Source organism: Chamaea fasciata, unplaced genomic scaffold (assembly GCF_029207755.1).
Source record: "Chamaea fasciata isolate MVZ Bird 193981 ecotype frontalis unplaced genomic scaffold, bChaFas1.0.hap1 SCAF_4, whole genome shotgun sequence".
In the NCBI taxonomy this organism is placed as follows: domain Eukaryota; kingdom Metazoa; phylum Chordata; class Aves; order Passeriformes; family Sylviidae; genus Chamaea; species Chamaea fasciata.
The window spans coordinates 64222172-64239787 of NW_027094089.1; the positions used below are offsets into that span (position 1 = coordinate 64222172).

Here is a 17616-nt window from a genome sequence, read left to right on the forward strand (position 1 = left end):
TAAGGAACTCCATGGGCCAGGCCAAACAAAAAGGTTTGGATAACATCAAGGAGAAAGAAGTAAAAGATTTTAACTATGGATATAATGGCCCTGGAGTGGGACGGGAGAAATCTATCTCTAGATTAGGTCAAAAGAATTAGTCATGAATTAAACATCAGTAACTGTTGGGTTTGTGGAGGTACCAAAACCACAGAAGGGTGGCCTTGGGAGGGAATGGCCCCAACCGCAAGGGAAATAGTAAAAATAATGACCACCATGGGAAATCCCGTCTTAGGCCCCAGAGACTATGGAGAAACCTGAATTCTCCAGAATAAAATTATTGGGGAAGAGTGCATACGGAGAAAATGGAGGTTGTACATGGGGCAGGTAGGGGAAATGCCTTGCAAGTGATATAAAATCATTGCAAATACAAAATTCAAATGCCCAGTGGACCCCCAAAGCACCGGAATTGTATTGGTCCAACAAAGGGGGCAAGGCTTTTCATATATTAAAGTAAGAAAGTTATATGAATGTATCACCCGAGAACAGAACCCCTTTAAGGCCATCCTGCAGGTGGCCTAATTTTGGGACCAACTAGAAAATACCAAAGAGGAGTTTTGGGTTGCCCCAAATGGACTATATTTGTTATGTGGGGAAAAGGCATACGCCCCATTGCCTCCAACCTGGAAGGGGAGTTGTACCTTAGGGGTAATCCACCCCTCCTTCTTTCTGCTCCCCTGGGAAGCAGGAAAGATTTTAGGAGCCCTCCTATATATCACAAGAAAAAGGAGAGATATAATAGGCGGAACTCAACAGTGGAGGGAGGAAATCTGGACTTCAGAAAGGATACTAGAAACCTATGGTTCTGCGACTTGGGCACAGGATGGTTCCTGGGGATATCTAACCCAAATTTATATGTTAAAGAGAATATTCCGCTTACAAGCTCTGTTTGCCCTGACCACCAATTGTACTACCATAGCAACTGACCTGTTAACTACCCAGTAAGATCAAATGCGTACTGCCTTATACCATAATCGATTGGCTCTTGACTACCTATTAGCTGAGGAAGGGGGAATATGTGGGGAATTTAATACATCTAAGTGTTGTTTGGAGATTGATGACAAGGAGGAAAACATTAAAAACATCACTAAAGAGATTCAGAAATTAGCACACGTACCCCCTCAAAAATGGACCCCTCTGTTCAAAAGTACCTGGCTGGAAGAGTGGTTCCAAGGGGAATGGTGGAAAAAGGCTTTAATAATTGGGACATTTGCTTCATGTGGACTAATTTTTCTCCCTTGTGTCATTCCATATGTAATACGATTGGTAACCTCCACAGTAAAAGCAGCCTTAGAGAACACCTCAGTGGTGCAGCAATTCCTAGTAAAGATGTTGGTGGAAAAGATGGAACAAATCCTCCTAATGAGAAAGAGAGACCCACCCCCTGTGACTCCTAAAAGTCAGAAGAAATCAGACAAGAAGTATCAGAAATGAAAAAAACTTTATGAAAGCTGTAAGAGTCCAGTATGAGCCAACTTAGACTAATACCCAGCAATGACTAGAACATTTTGATGTGAGCATGGCCCGATCAAATGATTAAAGGGGGGAAATTGTTATAACTGAATTTATCTCTGCGGTTTCAGTTGTACGGTCTGGGTTAGAGTTTTCTCGTTTCAGTTCTACAGTCTAGGGAAAGGGAAAAGCAAAGTATATGGACATCTGATAGGTGGCGCTGCAGAGCAGAAAGGGGAGGAAGAAAGGGAAAGGAGGACCATTGGGACTCCTCCAGATGGACAGCTCTGGTGGCCAAACATCTCCTGAGCCCAGGCCATGGTAACAACAAATCACACGATGCCCTCTGAGGCAGGAGGCGGACCCTGGACACAAGCCAAACCAGAGCCTGGAAGTGGGCAACGCTGGCCAAAGGACAGTGACCTCGAAGGGAGGAATCAATGGAAAGGATAGATGGTAGAATAAAAGGACGTACTGAGGTGAGCTTGGGTCCTCTGGGCTGCAGATTGCCATACAGGGTGTGTCTCTGCCTCAGTGAGGAGGAGAAGGGCTGCTCCCCTCTCCTAGCTGCCCGGATTTTAGTGATTGGATGTTTATTAAACCAGTTAATCCCGTTCAATAGTGACTGGCAAGCAATTTATTACAGCACCCTGAGGCAAGACTTGCACTTCTACCCACAGCTTGGAGAAAGGCAGGGTCAGGGGCGGGGCAGCTTGTTGCAGCACCACGCCAGCTCTCAGGTGCCTCCGAGCAGCAGCCATACTTGCGGCTGCCCGCTGCCTGCGTGATGTGTCGCACGGCTGTGCACGGCGCCTAAGGCAGGCAGGGCTGGTTGCGACAGCACTGGTCTGGTGGTCTCCACTGGTCTCCTGGCGGTCTCTTTTGTTCCCTTTTCCTTTGCAGCGGGAGGGACCAGTGGCAGCAGCGGCAGGATGAGGAGGAGGTGGCTGCCCTGGCCCTTTGCTCTGTGGCATGGCCCAGCTGGGGCTGCCAGGGGCCCGGGGAAGGAGGGTTGCAGCTACAGCAGGGCACTCTTCAGGCAGCCCTGGCAGCCGTCTGCGCGGACGACGGCACGTTGCCGCGGCCCATGCAGGTAAAGCAGCTCACACAGGGGTTGCTCATCCCTGCGTCTGGCTGCTGCCCAGCCAGTGTCCCCACGTGCGTCCCCCGGCGAAGGACCACTGGGCTTTTCAGCCGTGGCTTAGCCTTCTGCTCCCAGTCCCTTGGCAGCAGGAGACAGGGAGCCCAGGCCAGGGCAGAGCTCCAGGGCAGCTCCTCACACACTTCCTGCCCTCCTGCCTCTCCTGCAGGAGCTGCTGGCTGTCCTGCACTAGCAAGGGCCCAGAAAGGAAGGAAGGCATCTTTTACAAAACTGAGAGCGCCACTTGGAGAGATACGTAACACTTGTTCAGTTTCAACTTCACACATAAGGCAGAGAACAGAGCCCCTCTTGGTATACCTGTGGTTATATTTGAGAGAGGAGGGGAAGGAAGAGCTTATAAAAAGTCTCGAGATAGAAAAATTGACAGTATTTGGGAAGAATAATGAAGCATAGAGGCAACAGAAAAGCGCATAGCTTGCACAAGCTATTGGAACACATTGGTGTTTCTTACCCTCTTCAATTACTTCTTTGTCTCCAATTTTTGACCTGTCAGGGCATAAGCTGATATGTTCTATCACATGAGAGTTTAAGAAGCAAAGAGGGCTCTGTTGCTTTTTGCACTGTTTTGTTTGACACGACTGAGAAAAGTAGAACTATGTGAAATGTTGGTATAAACAATTAGAGACAGCACAGTTCCAGCAACAATTTTCAGTCTTTTTTGGATAAATACAGCCTGTGCATAATAAGTTATGACAGTATGGATTTAACACCAATGTCAGTCAGCAAACTCACCTTTCCCGTATTTTGGCAGGAGAAACAACAGTACAGCTGAAGAAATGGGTTTGGAGTTAGTATAAGTATAAATATTTTAAAAAATAGGTCTCTGTGAAATACAACAAGACAAACAGGAATTAGTACATATAGTTATATATTTATATACTTACAGCACAGAGAGAGTGGAAGAGATATGTAAATTAAAAGAGACTGTGGTTTATACAGGTTTGAAAAATAGGTATTAAAGCAGTTAAAAGAACTCAAGCTTACTTGAATGATGAATTGTTTATCTATCCTGCATAATTTAAAAAATACGTGTTTATACATACTTTTATAATAAGAGGTATTAACTTACTTCAAATACTGTCATGTATTCTTAATTATTTCTCAATACATTTATGCACATTTGTGTCCAAACAAATCCTATTAAAATACAATCTTTTATTTTTTCAGCAAATGTCAAAGAACAAAATTAATATGACATCTCAGTAACTATGGAAAACAAAGTGCGGTAAGGATAGAACAGAGGATGTATAGCCATTTATTGATTTAACAAGAGTAGAAAAGAGATTTGGGAGTCTCTTGTACTTTTTTTGCCTTGTGATGAAATCTTCAAATTCACATGAAAAATATGACTGGTATAAGAGGCACTTTATGTGTTGTAGTTCTGTCTTTAGGTATTATGTTGCAGGTTTCTTCTTACCTAAAAATAACAAAAAAGTATAAGACTTCCCCTATTTTATTTTACAATTCACAAAAGTATGAAGTAGCAACATTCTGCAGTGCATACTGTATGAAGAAATTACATCTAATTCCAGACAAAAAATAACTGGGCATCCAATTTATCAGTGTGAAAACGACTTCACACTTTTCATTCAAACAGCTGGTTAAGTTAGTAAATTATCAACCGGGCAAAATAAGGAAACAGATGTTTGAAAGACAGTTATGTTTAGGACACCATCTACTCTTAGCATACTACATTAGCAGTAGATTAAGAAACATTACATACCTACAAGTAAGTGTCAATGATGATTATAAAGTAGGTATATTTTGGAATGTGGATTGATTGCACTAAGAAAATGTATGGAAAAAGCTTTCTCTTAACATGTCACAAGGTAGAGAAAGAATAGCCTATGAATAAGATCAAAAGAGGTGGGTTTAAAAGCAGTAAAATTTATATTACTTAGTGGAATAAGAATATCCTAAGCAAACCAAGAAAAAGACAAATGTAAGGGAAGCTGAAAAAAATAGAAGCATATTGTACAAATCAGAAAAAACAACAAGATACATTATTTCAGAATTTATCTAGTACACTAAAAAGAAATACATTGGCATCATCCAGTGTAAATACTGGTAAATCACCTGTAATATGTAGGAAGTAAACCCAAGAAAGAAAACTGTAAAAAAGAATCAGAGCATCACGTCTCAACTCTTCAATCAATGCAGCATTCACTTCCTGATTTCTGAAAGCCAGATACTTTTAATTAAATTAAACTTTGTATTGAGCAGTGCCAAATCAGTAGAAATGGTGGAGTAATTCCAGGACCCTTTAGAATGTCTTCAGCTACTGAAATAGGCAGTATTTAAGAACTTGATTTACAAAACCTTGACACCAAAAGGTCTGGTCACTTTAGATAAATTTCAAACTGCAGATGTTACCTAGAAAATACATGATTTAAATTCTGGATTGTTTAATATTTTATTCAAATTAGGAGCAGTTGGTGAATAAACATAGACTTTTTTAAAATGAAGAGAATGATCACTATTTTCAGTTTACATATAGTCACTTTTGCCAATTTCATACATAAATAGTCCTTATGGATAGTGACCTGAAATGAAAGTTTATTGTGAGATGATACAACTACATATCCTAATACATACTTCTAAAAATAGGATTTTGTTTCCTCAGTATAAGTTACACATTGTTATATTTTAAGAACCAGTTCTTTCAGAATCAGTGAGGAGCTCTGGCCTTGTTCCCTGTGCAGCTGAAGATATTTCTTGAATTGTCAATGACTTCAGCGATCTCTCTTTCTATTCAGTACTATGAGACTTCTTAGGGATGACTCATGAGTTGCTGTAGCCCTTGTATTCACTCCAATTATTGTCAAGAGATGAGATTATTCCCCAGATAAAGAATCACCATCTTCTCTGGCCAGCAATTTAAGCCCTAAATTCAGTAGGCCTGGCCTTGTTTGAGTGGATATTGGCTTATTTACAGCCATGCTTCACAGGACGCATTCTGGCACTAAGTTGCCTTCAATGATTGTGTCTTCTGACTATCTCTCCTCCAGAGAGTAGTGCCAATGCAGTCCCTTTTGATTAAGAGCAAACCCAAAGTGAGTCTTCATTAACGCAAGCTGTTTTGAGCAAATGAAACCAAGAGGGAAATCCTAGAAATACCAGGGTCCCTCCTGGTATTAGCTTACATGGAGGAGCTTTTCTAAGTGTTGTTCCCAGTAAGCTGAACATGCCAACAAAGCAGCAATCAACTTCTTGACAAGGTTAGTAATCTCATTATAATTGAATAACTTTTCAGGATTCTTTAAGCAGATATGTTTCTGCCTGTGAAGAAACATACAGGATGATCCCACAAATGCAGATATTGGCTTGTTCTGTTTGAATAATCTCAAAACCCAGCAACTGTTCAGTTACTCAGATTTCCTCCATGAACTGAAATGTCATGCTCTTGTATAAGGCCAAATAAATGTCAGAGTGTTAATGAGTTTTCTCCATGATTACAGTCAGATTATAAATCTTCTATGAATCCTGTGTAAAGGGCATCAGGAATACCGTGTGTTAAAGAAGCTCATGAAGTTCTGTGTTAAAGAATGCTCAGTGGTTGGACAACGCTGGTATGTTCAAAATCTCTTTCAGACTAATGTGGTCTCTGATTTGTTGGCTGTCTTGTGCATATTCATATAGATGCAAACAATATTCTGCTCTGATGACTTTCATTTACCTGTGTGAGAGTCTAAAGCTATGTTGTTTCCAACATCTGAGGCTTTAAAAGCAGGGCTGAAAAATGTCCTGAGGAAACTTTGTCTGGCCTCACAGCTGATTAAGCTGCAGTTTGACCTAGAAACATCTTTGGACCCTTTCCAAGCTTATCTTCTTATACCACCATCATAAGATATTTGTAGATATCAGGTGAATTGTCATCAGTTCTCTGGTGGGTCAATCTTGACTGAGTGCCAGGTGTCCACCCATTCTTTTTCACTCACCCTCCTCAATTGGACAGGGGCAGAAAACATGATGAAAGTCCAATAGGTTGAGGCAAGAACAGGGACATCTTTTAGCAATTAGTATCACGGGCAAACAGACTTAACTTGGAGCATATTGATTTAATCATTTGCCAATTAAAAATAGAGTAGTATGATGAGAAACAAAGACAAAACCTGAAAGCCCTGTCCAACTTCTTCCCAGGCTCATCTGCTCTCCTTCAGTTCAACACTGCTTCTTCCTTCTGTCTCCAGCAGTTCAGGGATATGAGGAATAGGGCCTGGGATCAGTCCATAGCAGTCCTTTCTTGCTTCTCCTTCCTCCTCATTTTTCCGCTGCTCTGGCATGTCCCTACTGTGGAATACATACCTTCATGAACTTCTTCGGTATGGGTCCTTGCTGCAGGATGCAGATCTTCACTACTGCTCCAGCTGTTCCCTTTCCACTGTCCTAGGGTGACTTTATGATGCTTGTATCCCCAATTATCAGTTCTGTTTATGTTAGATATTGTGATCCGTACCTTTAAGACTGGTTCCAAGAGTGAAGCAGGAAGAAAGAGAAGCGCTGAGTTTGTTTTCAGAAACTGCACTCACTCCTCCACATTCTGCTCCTGGACTGTGTTGTCTGCAGCACAGACAGAAAGTGGGACAGAGATCTCCTTTGCTTTTAGTTGATCTTAGCTAGCTGAGGCAGAGAAGTTCCCTGGACTGTTTTTTTTAATTTTTTCTTGGAACTGTTTAAACTTGTTCTGGACTGAAAATCCCAGAAAAACACCCGAATCTCATGCCTGTGGCCCACTGGGGCCCCAGACAGCATTTTCTGGTGCCAGAGGGACTGGTAAGAGACTGAGTGAGCCAAGCTACATTCCATGACAAGGACTTTCTGAGCTTTGCTATCTCTTTGAACAGCGAGAGATTTTATTGTTTCATATTATTCATTTTTTATGATTGTGGATACTTTGCTTGTTAAATAAATAGTTTTTTCCACTTTTCTCCAAGGAAATCTTTTCCTGAACTGGATGGGAGAGGGGCCGCTTGAATTTGCTATTCTGGAGGGATCCCATTTAGAGGTTTTCTCTCAAATTTGCCCTAAACCAGGACATCCACGGGGTCATTCCTTCAGAAACAGATTGCTTCAGTGTGGGTCCCCCACAAGGTCGCAATCCTGCCACCAAACCTGCTCCACTGGCAACAGGCCCTTTGGGTCTGCACTGTTTCTGTGCAGAGTTTCTGTGGGCTGCAGTTTCCTTCCTGGGACCTTCTGCATTATCTGTATGGGTACATCTATGGATACAGTACTGATTGCTCCCCTGTGCCCTCCATGGGCTGCAGGCGCACAGCTGCCACACCATGGTCTCCTCCAAGGTGAGGAGAGGAATCTCAGCCCTGGCACTGGAGCACCTCCTGCCCCCCCTTCTGCACTGACCTTGGGATCTGCAGGGCTGTTCCTCAGATTTTTCTCAGTCCTCTCTCACAGTTATTGTGCAGTGTTTTTCCATTTTGTTGAATGTGTTATTACAGAGTCACCACCATCTTGGCTGAGAGATTGGCTATGTCCCACAGTGGGTCCACTGTGGGTCCATGTGTGGGTCTGACCCATCTTCAGTCTCCAGTGGCCATTCCTGCAGCACATTCTGCCAAGACCTGGGCACTAGTACCTGGTACAAGTTCTGCTCAACACCATTCTAAACTTGGTTGTTCCATGTCGAGGCCCAGGAGCCTGCCACCAAGGTGTTTATGTCTCAACCCTGGAGGGGCCAAGGCAAAAAGAGAGAAACACCCCTCTAGGTTAGGGTGAGAAGAGCCTCTCTCTCATGGGCCTTTGCAGTAACATACTGATGTCTTGTAGGTTCTGTTATTCTGTTGGCTTGTCAAGTTGATATCACCCCTGTTCAGCCCCTGTTTACCGTTTATGTACCCTTTCTAGAATGTTCTTCCTTCCCTCAATTGATGCAGTGCCTTCTAACCCCTTAGCCCTGTCCAACTCAGTCACTGACACTGCACACAGCAGGGGACACTCTCCAGGAGCAGGATGACCTGGAGTGCGGCTTAGAGCAGCAGCTCTAACATGGAAGGCTGTTAAGGTGCAAGGTGGACATAAAGGATGAGAGGAGGGTCTTCAGTGTTGTAAATTCAAAAGGCTTTTATTCCTCAGGAGGGGAGGTGAACAAAGGGAGACACAGTGACCGAAGACCCCGAGCTGGGGCAAACACATGCTTTTAAGGAGGGGTGGTCTTACAGGTTGTCACGATCCGCTAATGCAAGCAGGGGTTGTGATGGTTTGTTAACTGATCTCAGAGTGCAGAAACAATACAGAGAGGATTTCAATATCGATCAAAACAAATGCACCTTTATTGAGTGCCAACAGCAAATGTGATAGAAGGATTTGAAAGGAAATAAAGGATAGAGAGAAAAGAGAGAGGGTGGGTAATAGCTACCAAAGGAGAGACGAAATCCTTGTGGTCTGACCAATAGATCCGTCTTCTTCCATGGGGTGATCACAAAGTCTTTGGTTAACTCAGGGGTCTTTACAGTCCTTTCCAAAGCAACAAGCAGTTGGCCAAAAGCTGGGGAGATTGTTATGGTGTGTTAGTTTTGAGAGAACGAGAACAGGTACAGCCATTAGCAAGTACAGTCAATTCACCGTGACTTGACCATTGTTTCTGCTCAGGTTCTGATGTTCTGATGGGAATGCATGCTAGCTTTTTCCATCGAACACACCTACAGGCAACACTTGGCAGACGTCCCACCTCAGCCAGGCCAGAACTCCTGTACTGGGGCTTTAGAGTCCTTTAGGGGTTTCAGTCTCTGTCCTTGACGATGGTTGTGAGGCAGATGAGGGATCTTTGGACTGTCTCTTACACAGGTGGGGACAAGTACCTAACCAATAAGGAAAAGGTAGGGGAGGAGTTCAGTAGATATTACAGGAGCCTATGGGAAGACTCTAGGGGAGGGCACAACTTGTCACCAGCAATCACCTGTCGAAGACCATGGAACATTCTAGGGAAAGGGTAAGTACATCAGGGATTGACAGGGAGGGTAGGAGGTACATTTATAGGATTGACACAGAACAATCAAGAACAAAGGGCAGGGTAAGGTAAGACTGACAATTCAGTGGGGACAAGTTAGCCAGGGAAAAACTATTGCAACAGGGAGGTAACAGAACAAACCACAACACTCAATCCCCATTGGCTCAGTTTTGCTGCATTGCTCCAACCCTGTTGTCCTATTGGTTTTCCCACTTCTTAAGCTCTCCTCTGCAGCACTTTCCCTTATCCCTGTTGGACCTTGACCCTCAAATCCACCCGTTTTGTCCTGTATTTGACCCTGTGCCCTCAGTCCAAATCTGTTCTCGTCCCTGGACCGCTCTGAATCTGTACCCTGTTCCCGAATAAACAGCTCTTGGATTATCATAGGAGGGCCTGTCCCTTTGCCTTTATCATCAGTTACTCTTTGCAGTGTGCACCAGCCTTAGAAAGCACAGGTCACTCTCAAGGCCATGTTGTTGCACACCACAAGAGCTCCAAGGGCAGAAGGATCACACAGGATGGAACAAGAAGTGGGTGAATTTTTTACATGATTTCCCAAAATGGAATCCTTGTCCTGAAACATTATGTTGTTTCCAAGCTGAGTATGTGTCTTGGGTTATGCAACCAAAAAAAATGTTTTTCTTTTCCATGTGTTGAAACCAGTTGGAGAGCTGTTTTCTTTATCTCTTGCAACTCCAGGGGGAAGGGAGCAGATGCCTTCTGTTAATGGACCAGCTGTTAAAACCAGGTGGAACACTGTTTGTTATCTCTTCCACAGCATGTCCACCCTCCAGGGGGTATCTTCTGTTAATGGGCTGTTAAAGCTCACCAGTGACATGACACACTACATCATCCCAGTGACCTGTCCACCCTCCAGGGAGATATCTTCTGTTCATGGGCCATTAAGGCTCATCAATGACATGACACATACATCATCCCATTGTGAGATGCTCCATCCAGTGGAGGGCGCCAAACCGTTCCTACCTAGATAAAAACTGAGATGTAGAAACAGCAGGCATTCTGGTTTTCCACTGGATTCCCAAAGGAAGACTGGACCCATCTTGCCATTACTGGACCCTTTTCTACAGGACCATCTTTACTCCAACAGAACTACATCTGCCACTCCAGGAGGATTCACTTTGAACTGACCAACATGGTGTCAGGTTGTATTTCTGACTCTGTCAGGGTTTCTAGGATTTTCTGTTTCTTTTGTTTGTTTGTTTTTTGTACTACTACATTTGTATTCTTAGTAATTCTAGTAAGGAACTGTCATTCCTATTCCCAAATCTTTGCCTAAAAAGCCTTTAATTGCAAAATTATAATAATTTGGAAGGCAGGGATTTACATTCTCCATTCAAGGGAAACTCCAGCTTTCCCTGGCAGATACCTGTCTTGCCAAACCAAGACAGTATGCTTTCTTTGAAAACTTCAAAGTAGTAGATAAAACAATCAAATTAAAAGACCCAAGTGTTTTTCTGAAAAGGTCAAAATTGTTTCAGTCAGCTATCTGCCTCTTCTGCCAATCCTTACCTCTTTTACAAAAAGCCTTGGATCACTAGGATTAGTGATAGAGTCAATATTGCCTTCTGGTTTTTTTATACCTCTGTTGAGAGAGCAGTATAAATAAAAGACTTCTACTTATTTTTTTGATGGTACAGACAGCAGCAAACAGAAATATAGCATTAATTTTTAACTGGTTGTCCTGGCGTGACTTTTTGATGCTTGTATTCCCAATTGTCTGTTCTGTTTATGGTGTATCTTAAGTTCTGTATCTTTAAGACTAAGTAATTCCTGATAAGTAACAGCTGTGTTAATTAACCAATACGGCCTTGCCCCTGATGAGTAACAGCTATAGCCAATAAAGATGAGTGAGATAAAAGAGGGGATTAGCTGGTAAGGGCAGGATCATCATGGAGGAGCAACCTTGAGGAGCATGAAGCAGAGACTCGTGAAGCAGAGACTCGTGAAGCAGAGACTCGTGAAGCAGAGACTCGTGAAGCAGAGACTCGTGAAGCAGAGACTCGTGAAGCAGAGACTCGTGAAGCAGAGACTCGTGAAGCAGAGACTCGTGAAGCAGAGACTCGTGAAGCAGAGACTCGTGAAGCAGGATCCTGGAGAGAGAGAATCACTGCTGTGAGACTTGTTTTGTGAGCGAAGGGAGAGAAAGAAGATGCGTGGAGTTTGTTATGAAAACAGTATTCACTCTTCTGCATTCCCACTCCTGGAATGTGCTCGTCTGAGGCACAGACAAGCAGTGGCATGGAGACCTGCTTTGTTCTTAGTTTTAGCTAGCTGAGGCAGAGAAGCTCTCTTGGACTTTTTCTTGGGACTATTTAAATCTGGTCTGGATTGAAAAGCCCAGAGGAGCATTTAGGAGCTCACACCTGCGGCCTGTCGGGGCCTGGACCTCTGGAAGGACTGATACGAGACTGAGAGAGCTGAGCTACCCACGGCAAGGACTTTCTGAATTTACCATCTCACTTCAGACCCATGAAAAGTTTTATTGTTTCATACTATTGATTCTTTATGCTTGTGGGCACTTTGGTAAATAAATAGTTTTTTCCACTTTTCTCTGGGGAAGTTCTTTTCCCAGACTGGTTGAGGGGAGGGGCCATTTGGGTCTGCTCTCCAGAGGGACCCCATTCAGGGGTTATCTCACAGATTTGCCCTAAACCAGGACACTGGTAAACTTAGTAGCATTATAGTCTGTACAAACACCCATCCATAAATATGCAAAGAATGGTGCAGAACTCAGCTACAACCATCAGTTGGGTTAATAGACTTCAAGGTACAAATACACAACCATGCAAAATATTATTTCAGGTATGCTGTTCTGGCAATGAATTAAAATTCTAGGAATGCAGACCCTATCAAAACAGTATGAACATGATCTAAAATACATGTACAAGCAAATTAAAAATTCATCGTGCTTATTCAGTGCTAGCAACGATGGAAATTGTCAGTGAACTTGGTATAAGGAATATTGAACACTCTAAGTTTGTCAAGAAAAAGCATTTCTGTAGATATATTAATGGAGAAGAAATGGCTTAATCTCATTAATCTTCTACTCAGATGCTGTGTACAGAGTTCTTATATCCTTGTAGCACTGCTGTATCCGTCCCTGGCAATCTGTGCTATTCTGTAATGTGGTGGATTTGAGAATATGCATATATTAGAATAATACTGTGTTTTACATTCTGTGTAAGCTGTAACATTCCTACTTTTGTGTCCTAGAAAATAAAACAACATCCAAAGTTTAATCAATTTGTACATAATATTTAGTATGTTAAAAAGGGGTGTATACTTTGATTTATTCAGGATCACCAATGAACATCTAATGTGGGACACATTGTTCTCCAAGACTGACAAAATCTGGTTTTTATTTTCAAGGTATAGAAATGTTCTTGGCTTCATTGAGCAATTGCTTCATTTTTTTATGTTCAGGTGTGGGGGAAAAGAACCTCCAAACACTGAAAAACCCAAGCCCCATATTATATGAGCAACACAGAGCATGCCTTGCTGTTTAATCCATGTGCTTAGGAGGAGTTACAGTGAGACAGGTTACCAGTTCCCTGCTGGAAATACCAGAAGCTCACCTTTAAAAGTTGTATTTTACTGTGTAGCAAGGTAGGAAGCCCGGCCATGAACGCAGCTTGAGTTTTTGAGGAGCAAAGGAGGTCTGTGGAAGCAGATGAAGGGGAGGAACACCCATGGTGCTTAAACCATGTTCCTGTTGCCTTCAAGGCAAAATATTACATCTGAGGATAAGACCTGTGCAAGCAGCATTTGCACTTCAATTCTATCAGTTATTTACATTTTCATGACCTCATCTGATACTCTCTTTCTATCCCTGTTTATCAGGCTGAGCTCCTGCAGATGCAATTCCTGATTAGAGCACTTTTGTAATACTTTCATGCTCTTTCTCTTTTTCAGTTTATATGCTCTTTTCCTCCACTTTTCCTTTTATTTCTCTCTTCTCTGATGTGCCTCATAGCTGCTTTTATTATCCTAGCTTTCACCTCTGTATGGTATACCTACTTTTCAGTTCTTTTCATCCTAGCAACAAACAGATGTTCTTTCTTCTTCTCCTCTTTCTCCTGCACTTTTCTTGTATACTCCCCTCTCCTCCCCTATGCTGGAAATTGAGTTTTTACTTTTTGGTTTCAGCCAGCTGAATGTTAGCATGGCCAAGTAATTTGAACTTAGAAGTGGGGTGGCAGTAAATTAGACTGTTACACAGACTGATGAGCAGTAGGTATCGTTGTACTGCTAAAGCTTGTGTCAGACATACACTATGAGAATATGAAAGACAGCAGTACCAAGACTTCAAAAATACGCTGAACCTCTTATTTATCTCATCCATTTCTTTGAAAAACACTGGGTGCTGATAATTTTTATTCTGAATGCAGGATGAGGTCTGTAATTTCTTTGCTTTATTAAGGGACTACATGTCCCATGCAGGTCACATTTACTTTTTTTTTTTTTAAATATCTCTTATGGAGAGAATCAAAGGCTAAAAAAAGATACGCACAGGAACATGTCAGTCAGGTGTAACCATGCTTAGAAACTTCCAGAAAAGGGAAAGACTTCCCAGATTGTCATGTTGTTCATCCTGATTTATTAATTCCAGAAAATATGCCTTATCAGAGTGAGTTTCTGGCTTCTGCAGCAAGAAACATACCCCATATTGAAGGGGATGTGATAAACACAAAATCAATTAGGCAGTTTAGTGGTCCTGACTGACTTTGAACTGGAGCAATCCCTCTGCAGGTTTGGCATCACTCACAATCAGAGGCTCATGTTGGAGCTTGAGGGAATCCTTCTCAACCATCTGTTACCAGAAGGAAATTTGAAAGGAAGACACAGCAGGCGACATGTGACATGCTTTAGTCTGTATCTTCTCATATTAATTATCTGAGTTTACAAGATATATATGACAACCTGGTTATTTCCTTAATCAGTTGCAGGGAGCTATTTAAATCTCTTTGCTTTTGAAATCAACATAGATAAGTGTAGTTACTGAAAAAAATATTTATTTCTTCCAATTTCCTGCAACATCCCATCACCACACTCTCATTATAGCTCACAATAAGTGATGTTCTCTAGACAATAACTGCATTTTCTGCTTTCAAGGTTCAGCTTAAGAGCACTGCTTATCCAGAAAGGGCATTTCTTCACACAAATTGTATTAGAAAATCTCTGGATTTTCAGATTGTCCAAAACTTGGAAGTATTGCTGCATACTACAGCTGATACTATTTTAGTCTATTGTAGTGGTTTGAAAGCAAAACAAATGAGAGGCTCCAAGTCAGAGATACAATTTAATAGGAAAAAAGGAAAGAAAGTAAAATAAAATGGATGCAATAATACAAAAGACCACTGACAGAGTCAGAATACAACCTGAGCGTAGTGATGGAAGCAGTCCAGATGAGGTGGTCTTCCTGAAGCAGTGATCCTGTAGAAAGCTCTGGTAGCTCGGGTCCTCTGGGAAGCCAGTGGGTAAGCGCCCCTCTGGTGTTCAGAGTCTCAGCTTATATCCAGGCTGGAATGCTTGGCTCCTCCCTCTGGGCGGAGCATCTCACAATGGGATGGTGAGTCATGTGATAAGGCCTGATGGGCCCATTAACAGGAGATAGTCCAGGAGGGAGTTATCTGTGAGTCGTGTGGCAAAGGTGCTGATGGGCCCATTAACAGAAGATAAGCCAGAGTGGAGGAGGCAGGGAGCACTGCCTCACCTGGTTTCAACAGTTCATGAAGATGGTGATAGAATATACTTTAACCCAGGACAAGTATACATCTCACAATAGTAGAAATTGAGATTAGCTACATGAGAATGACAGGTTTAAATTAGAAACTGTGTTTAGGATTAGCGCTGAAGATCTCAATTGAGAATGTGGCTGTAATATCCAAACATCAGAAGAGAGAATAAATGAAGATCTAATACCTGTAAAAAAACCAAAATGGCCCTGAATTTATAAAAGTTAAAGTTCACAGTAGTAAGCTTATTAAACATAAAGTAGTCAGCTGTTTTCTCCATCAGAACTTCCTACCGATGGCTTTTAGATGTAAAAATTTTCTTCTATGTGTGGGAAATGCTTCCTATATAAAATGTTTGTCTTAATTGACATCTATGTCCCTCTTAACGAGGTCTTGACTGGTTGCCTCCCTGATCTGGCTTGGAATTCTGGCTGGGGGGAGTCCTCTCAGTCCGTGTTTGCCTTGCCTAGGTCATTGCTTAGGTTTATTGTGTCCCTGGATTTATTGCCATGGCATTTGTAGACCTCTGTCTAATTAATCTCAGTGGAACAGTATTGAAGATCTCCAAAACTTGCATCCAGAAAGAGGCCGAGAGGAAAAGAAGAGGCAGTGGTTAAAAACAAATGTCGTTTTTGTTGCTTGAACAATGTGAGGTACAAAAGACAGCAGACTGGTTACCTGAGTTCTGTCATTGGCCAGCCAGCATGGCCCTTTGGGAAAAATTATCCTTCACTAAGTGTATTCAGAGCAACTGCTTTCTACAAGAATATCAGAGTATATCTGGTGCCCTGGAACAAGCATAGCACCAGCTCCCTGAGATGTAGGCTTTGGCTCACCATTGTTCATTGTCTTACCCCAAAGATGCACATCTGGAGCTATTCTAATGGGATAGGAGAAAATGTAGTAGTTTGGAGACAATAATCTTTTTGTGTTTAAGCATAGATCTACTCAGTTGTGCTTTATTAAGAAAAGTGACAGTTTATCCACTAGGTAGTATTCTTTGAAAAACCCTTCTCTGCAAGAAGATCATCTCCCAAACATCCACACATCCTTCACAGCCTCTGGGTTTTTTCTGCAGATTGGGGCTACAAGGTACTGGTTTAAATTGCAAGACCATGACTTGAAGTCCTGAAGAGAATGATTGGTTTTGTTTCCTATTGGAAACAAAGTTAGTTTGTTACATCTTGACACCCAATTACCTTACTATTAAAACTTAAATTTAAGTTCTGCCAAGGAAGCTAAGCATAAGCAAAATAAAACAGGATCATCTGGTTCTTCTTTGCATAGGGCTAACTTGTCAAAGTCTTGACAGACACTTTGTAAAACCACACCACACACAAAATAAGGTTCAATAAACAGTAGCTAAAGTGAGATTTTTTTTTCTTGCTTTAATAAAAGTGTATAGATTTTTCAGTTTCTAATTTTACCTGTAGAGTTTACAATAAATATCCTGAAAGCTTTATTTTATTTTTTTTTGGGGGGGTGGATGAGGTGTTGTTAATGTCATGTTTTCATATTAAAATTAAGTAAATGAGAGGTGCTTATTATTTCCTGGATTGTTAAGTGTGTATTTGTAGTGTTGCAATCTTCTGGGGTCTTGTTAAAAGTGTGAAGAAAATCAAGAAGTGATTGACACTCAGTCCCATGTCAGTTCAAAGGACCTCAAGGTATTTATTGCTATAGAAATACTAAAGAATGTAATCAGCTGTTCAAGTTTACTTTGTGGCCTTCTAAGATTTGTTTTGTTTTGTTGTGTGGTTCTTTTATGTTATCCTTGTGCTGTTTATCTGAACTTGGGTCTTTCTGTAACATTTCTTGTAATTAAGTGGTCTGAACTGGCATGTTGTAATTTAGGGACTCTAAATGTATTGTGTAGAGCATGTTTTATATTTCATGCAAAAATGTTGACAAAAATTTTTTGCAGGAAATATAAAACTGATGAATATGTGAATAAATTTATTTTCACAGTGTTTTTGACCATAGATTCTAATGGTGCAGTGGGTGTGTACATGTCTAATGTGTAGTAGTAACACAGAGTCCAGACAAATCAGTAGTTGACAATGTTGTAAGTAAAGCCTTTCATTAGTGAAATGAGAAATGTCAATTCATGCACCATTGTAACAAACTTTTGCCTCTGAATACTGTAAAATGCAACGCGGAAAGTATTCTTTTTCCACTGCCTGCTTTGCTCGTCTTTTTGGGTGGAAGAACCACAAATAAGTAGAGTTTTTAATGGCATGTTG

General features: G+C 41.7%; 1 protein-coding gene across 1 annotated transcript in view; it reads left to right on the forward strand.

Annotated features, from left to right (window-relative positions):
• Positions 1–1887: 1887 nt before the first annotated feature.
• The window catches only part of EPB41L4A (erythrocyte membrane protein band 4.1 like 4A), a 139366-nt gene continuing 123637 nt past the window's right edge, over positions 1888–17616 (forward strand). Inside the window, exon 1 of the mRNA XM_066181823.1 lies at positions 1888–1970. Coding sequence (XP_066037920.1) covers positions 1932–1970 — 39 coding nt within the window. The 5' untranslated portion in view covers positions 1888–1931. The remainder of the gene's footprint in view (positions 1971–17616) is intronic.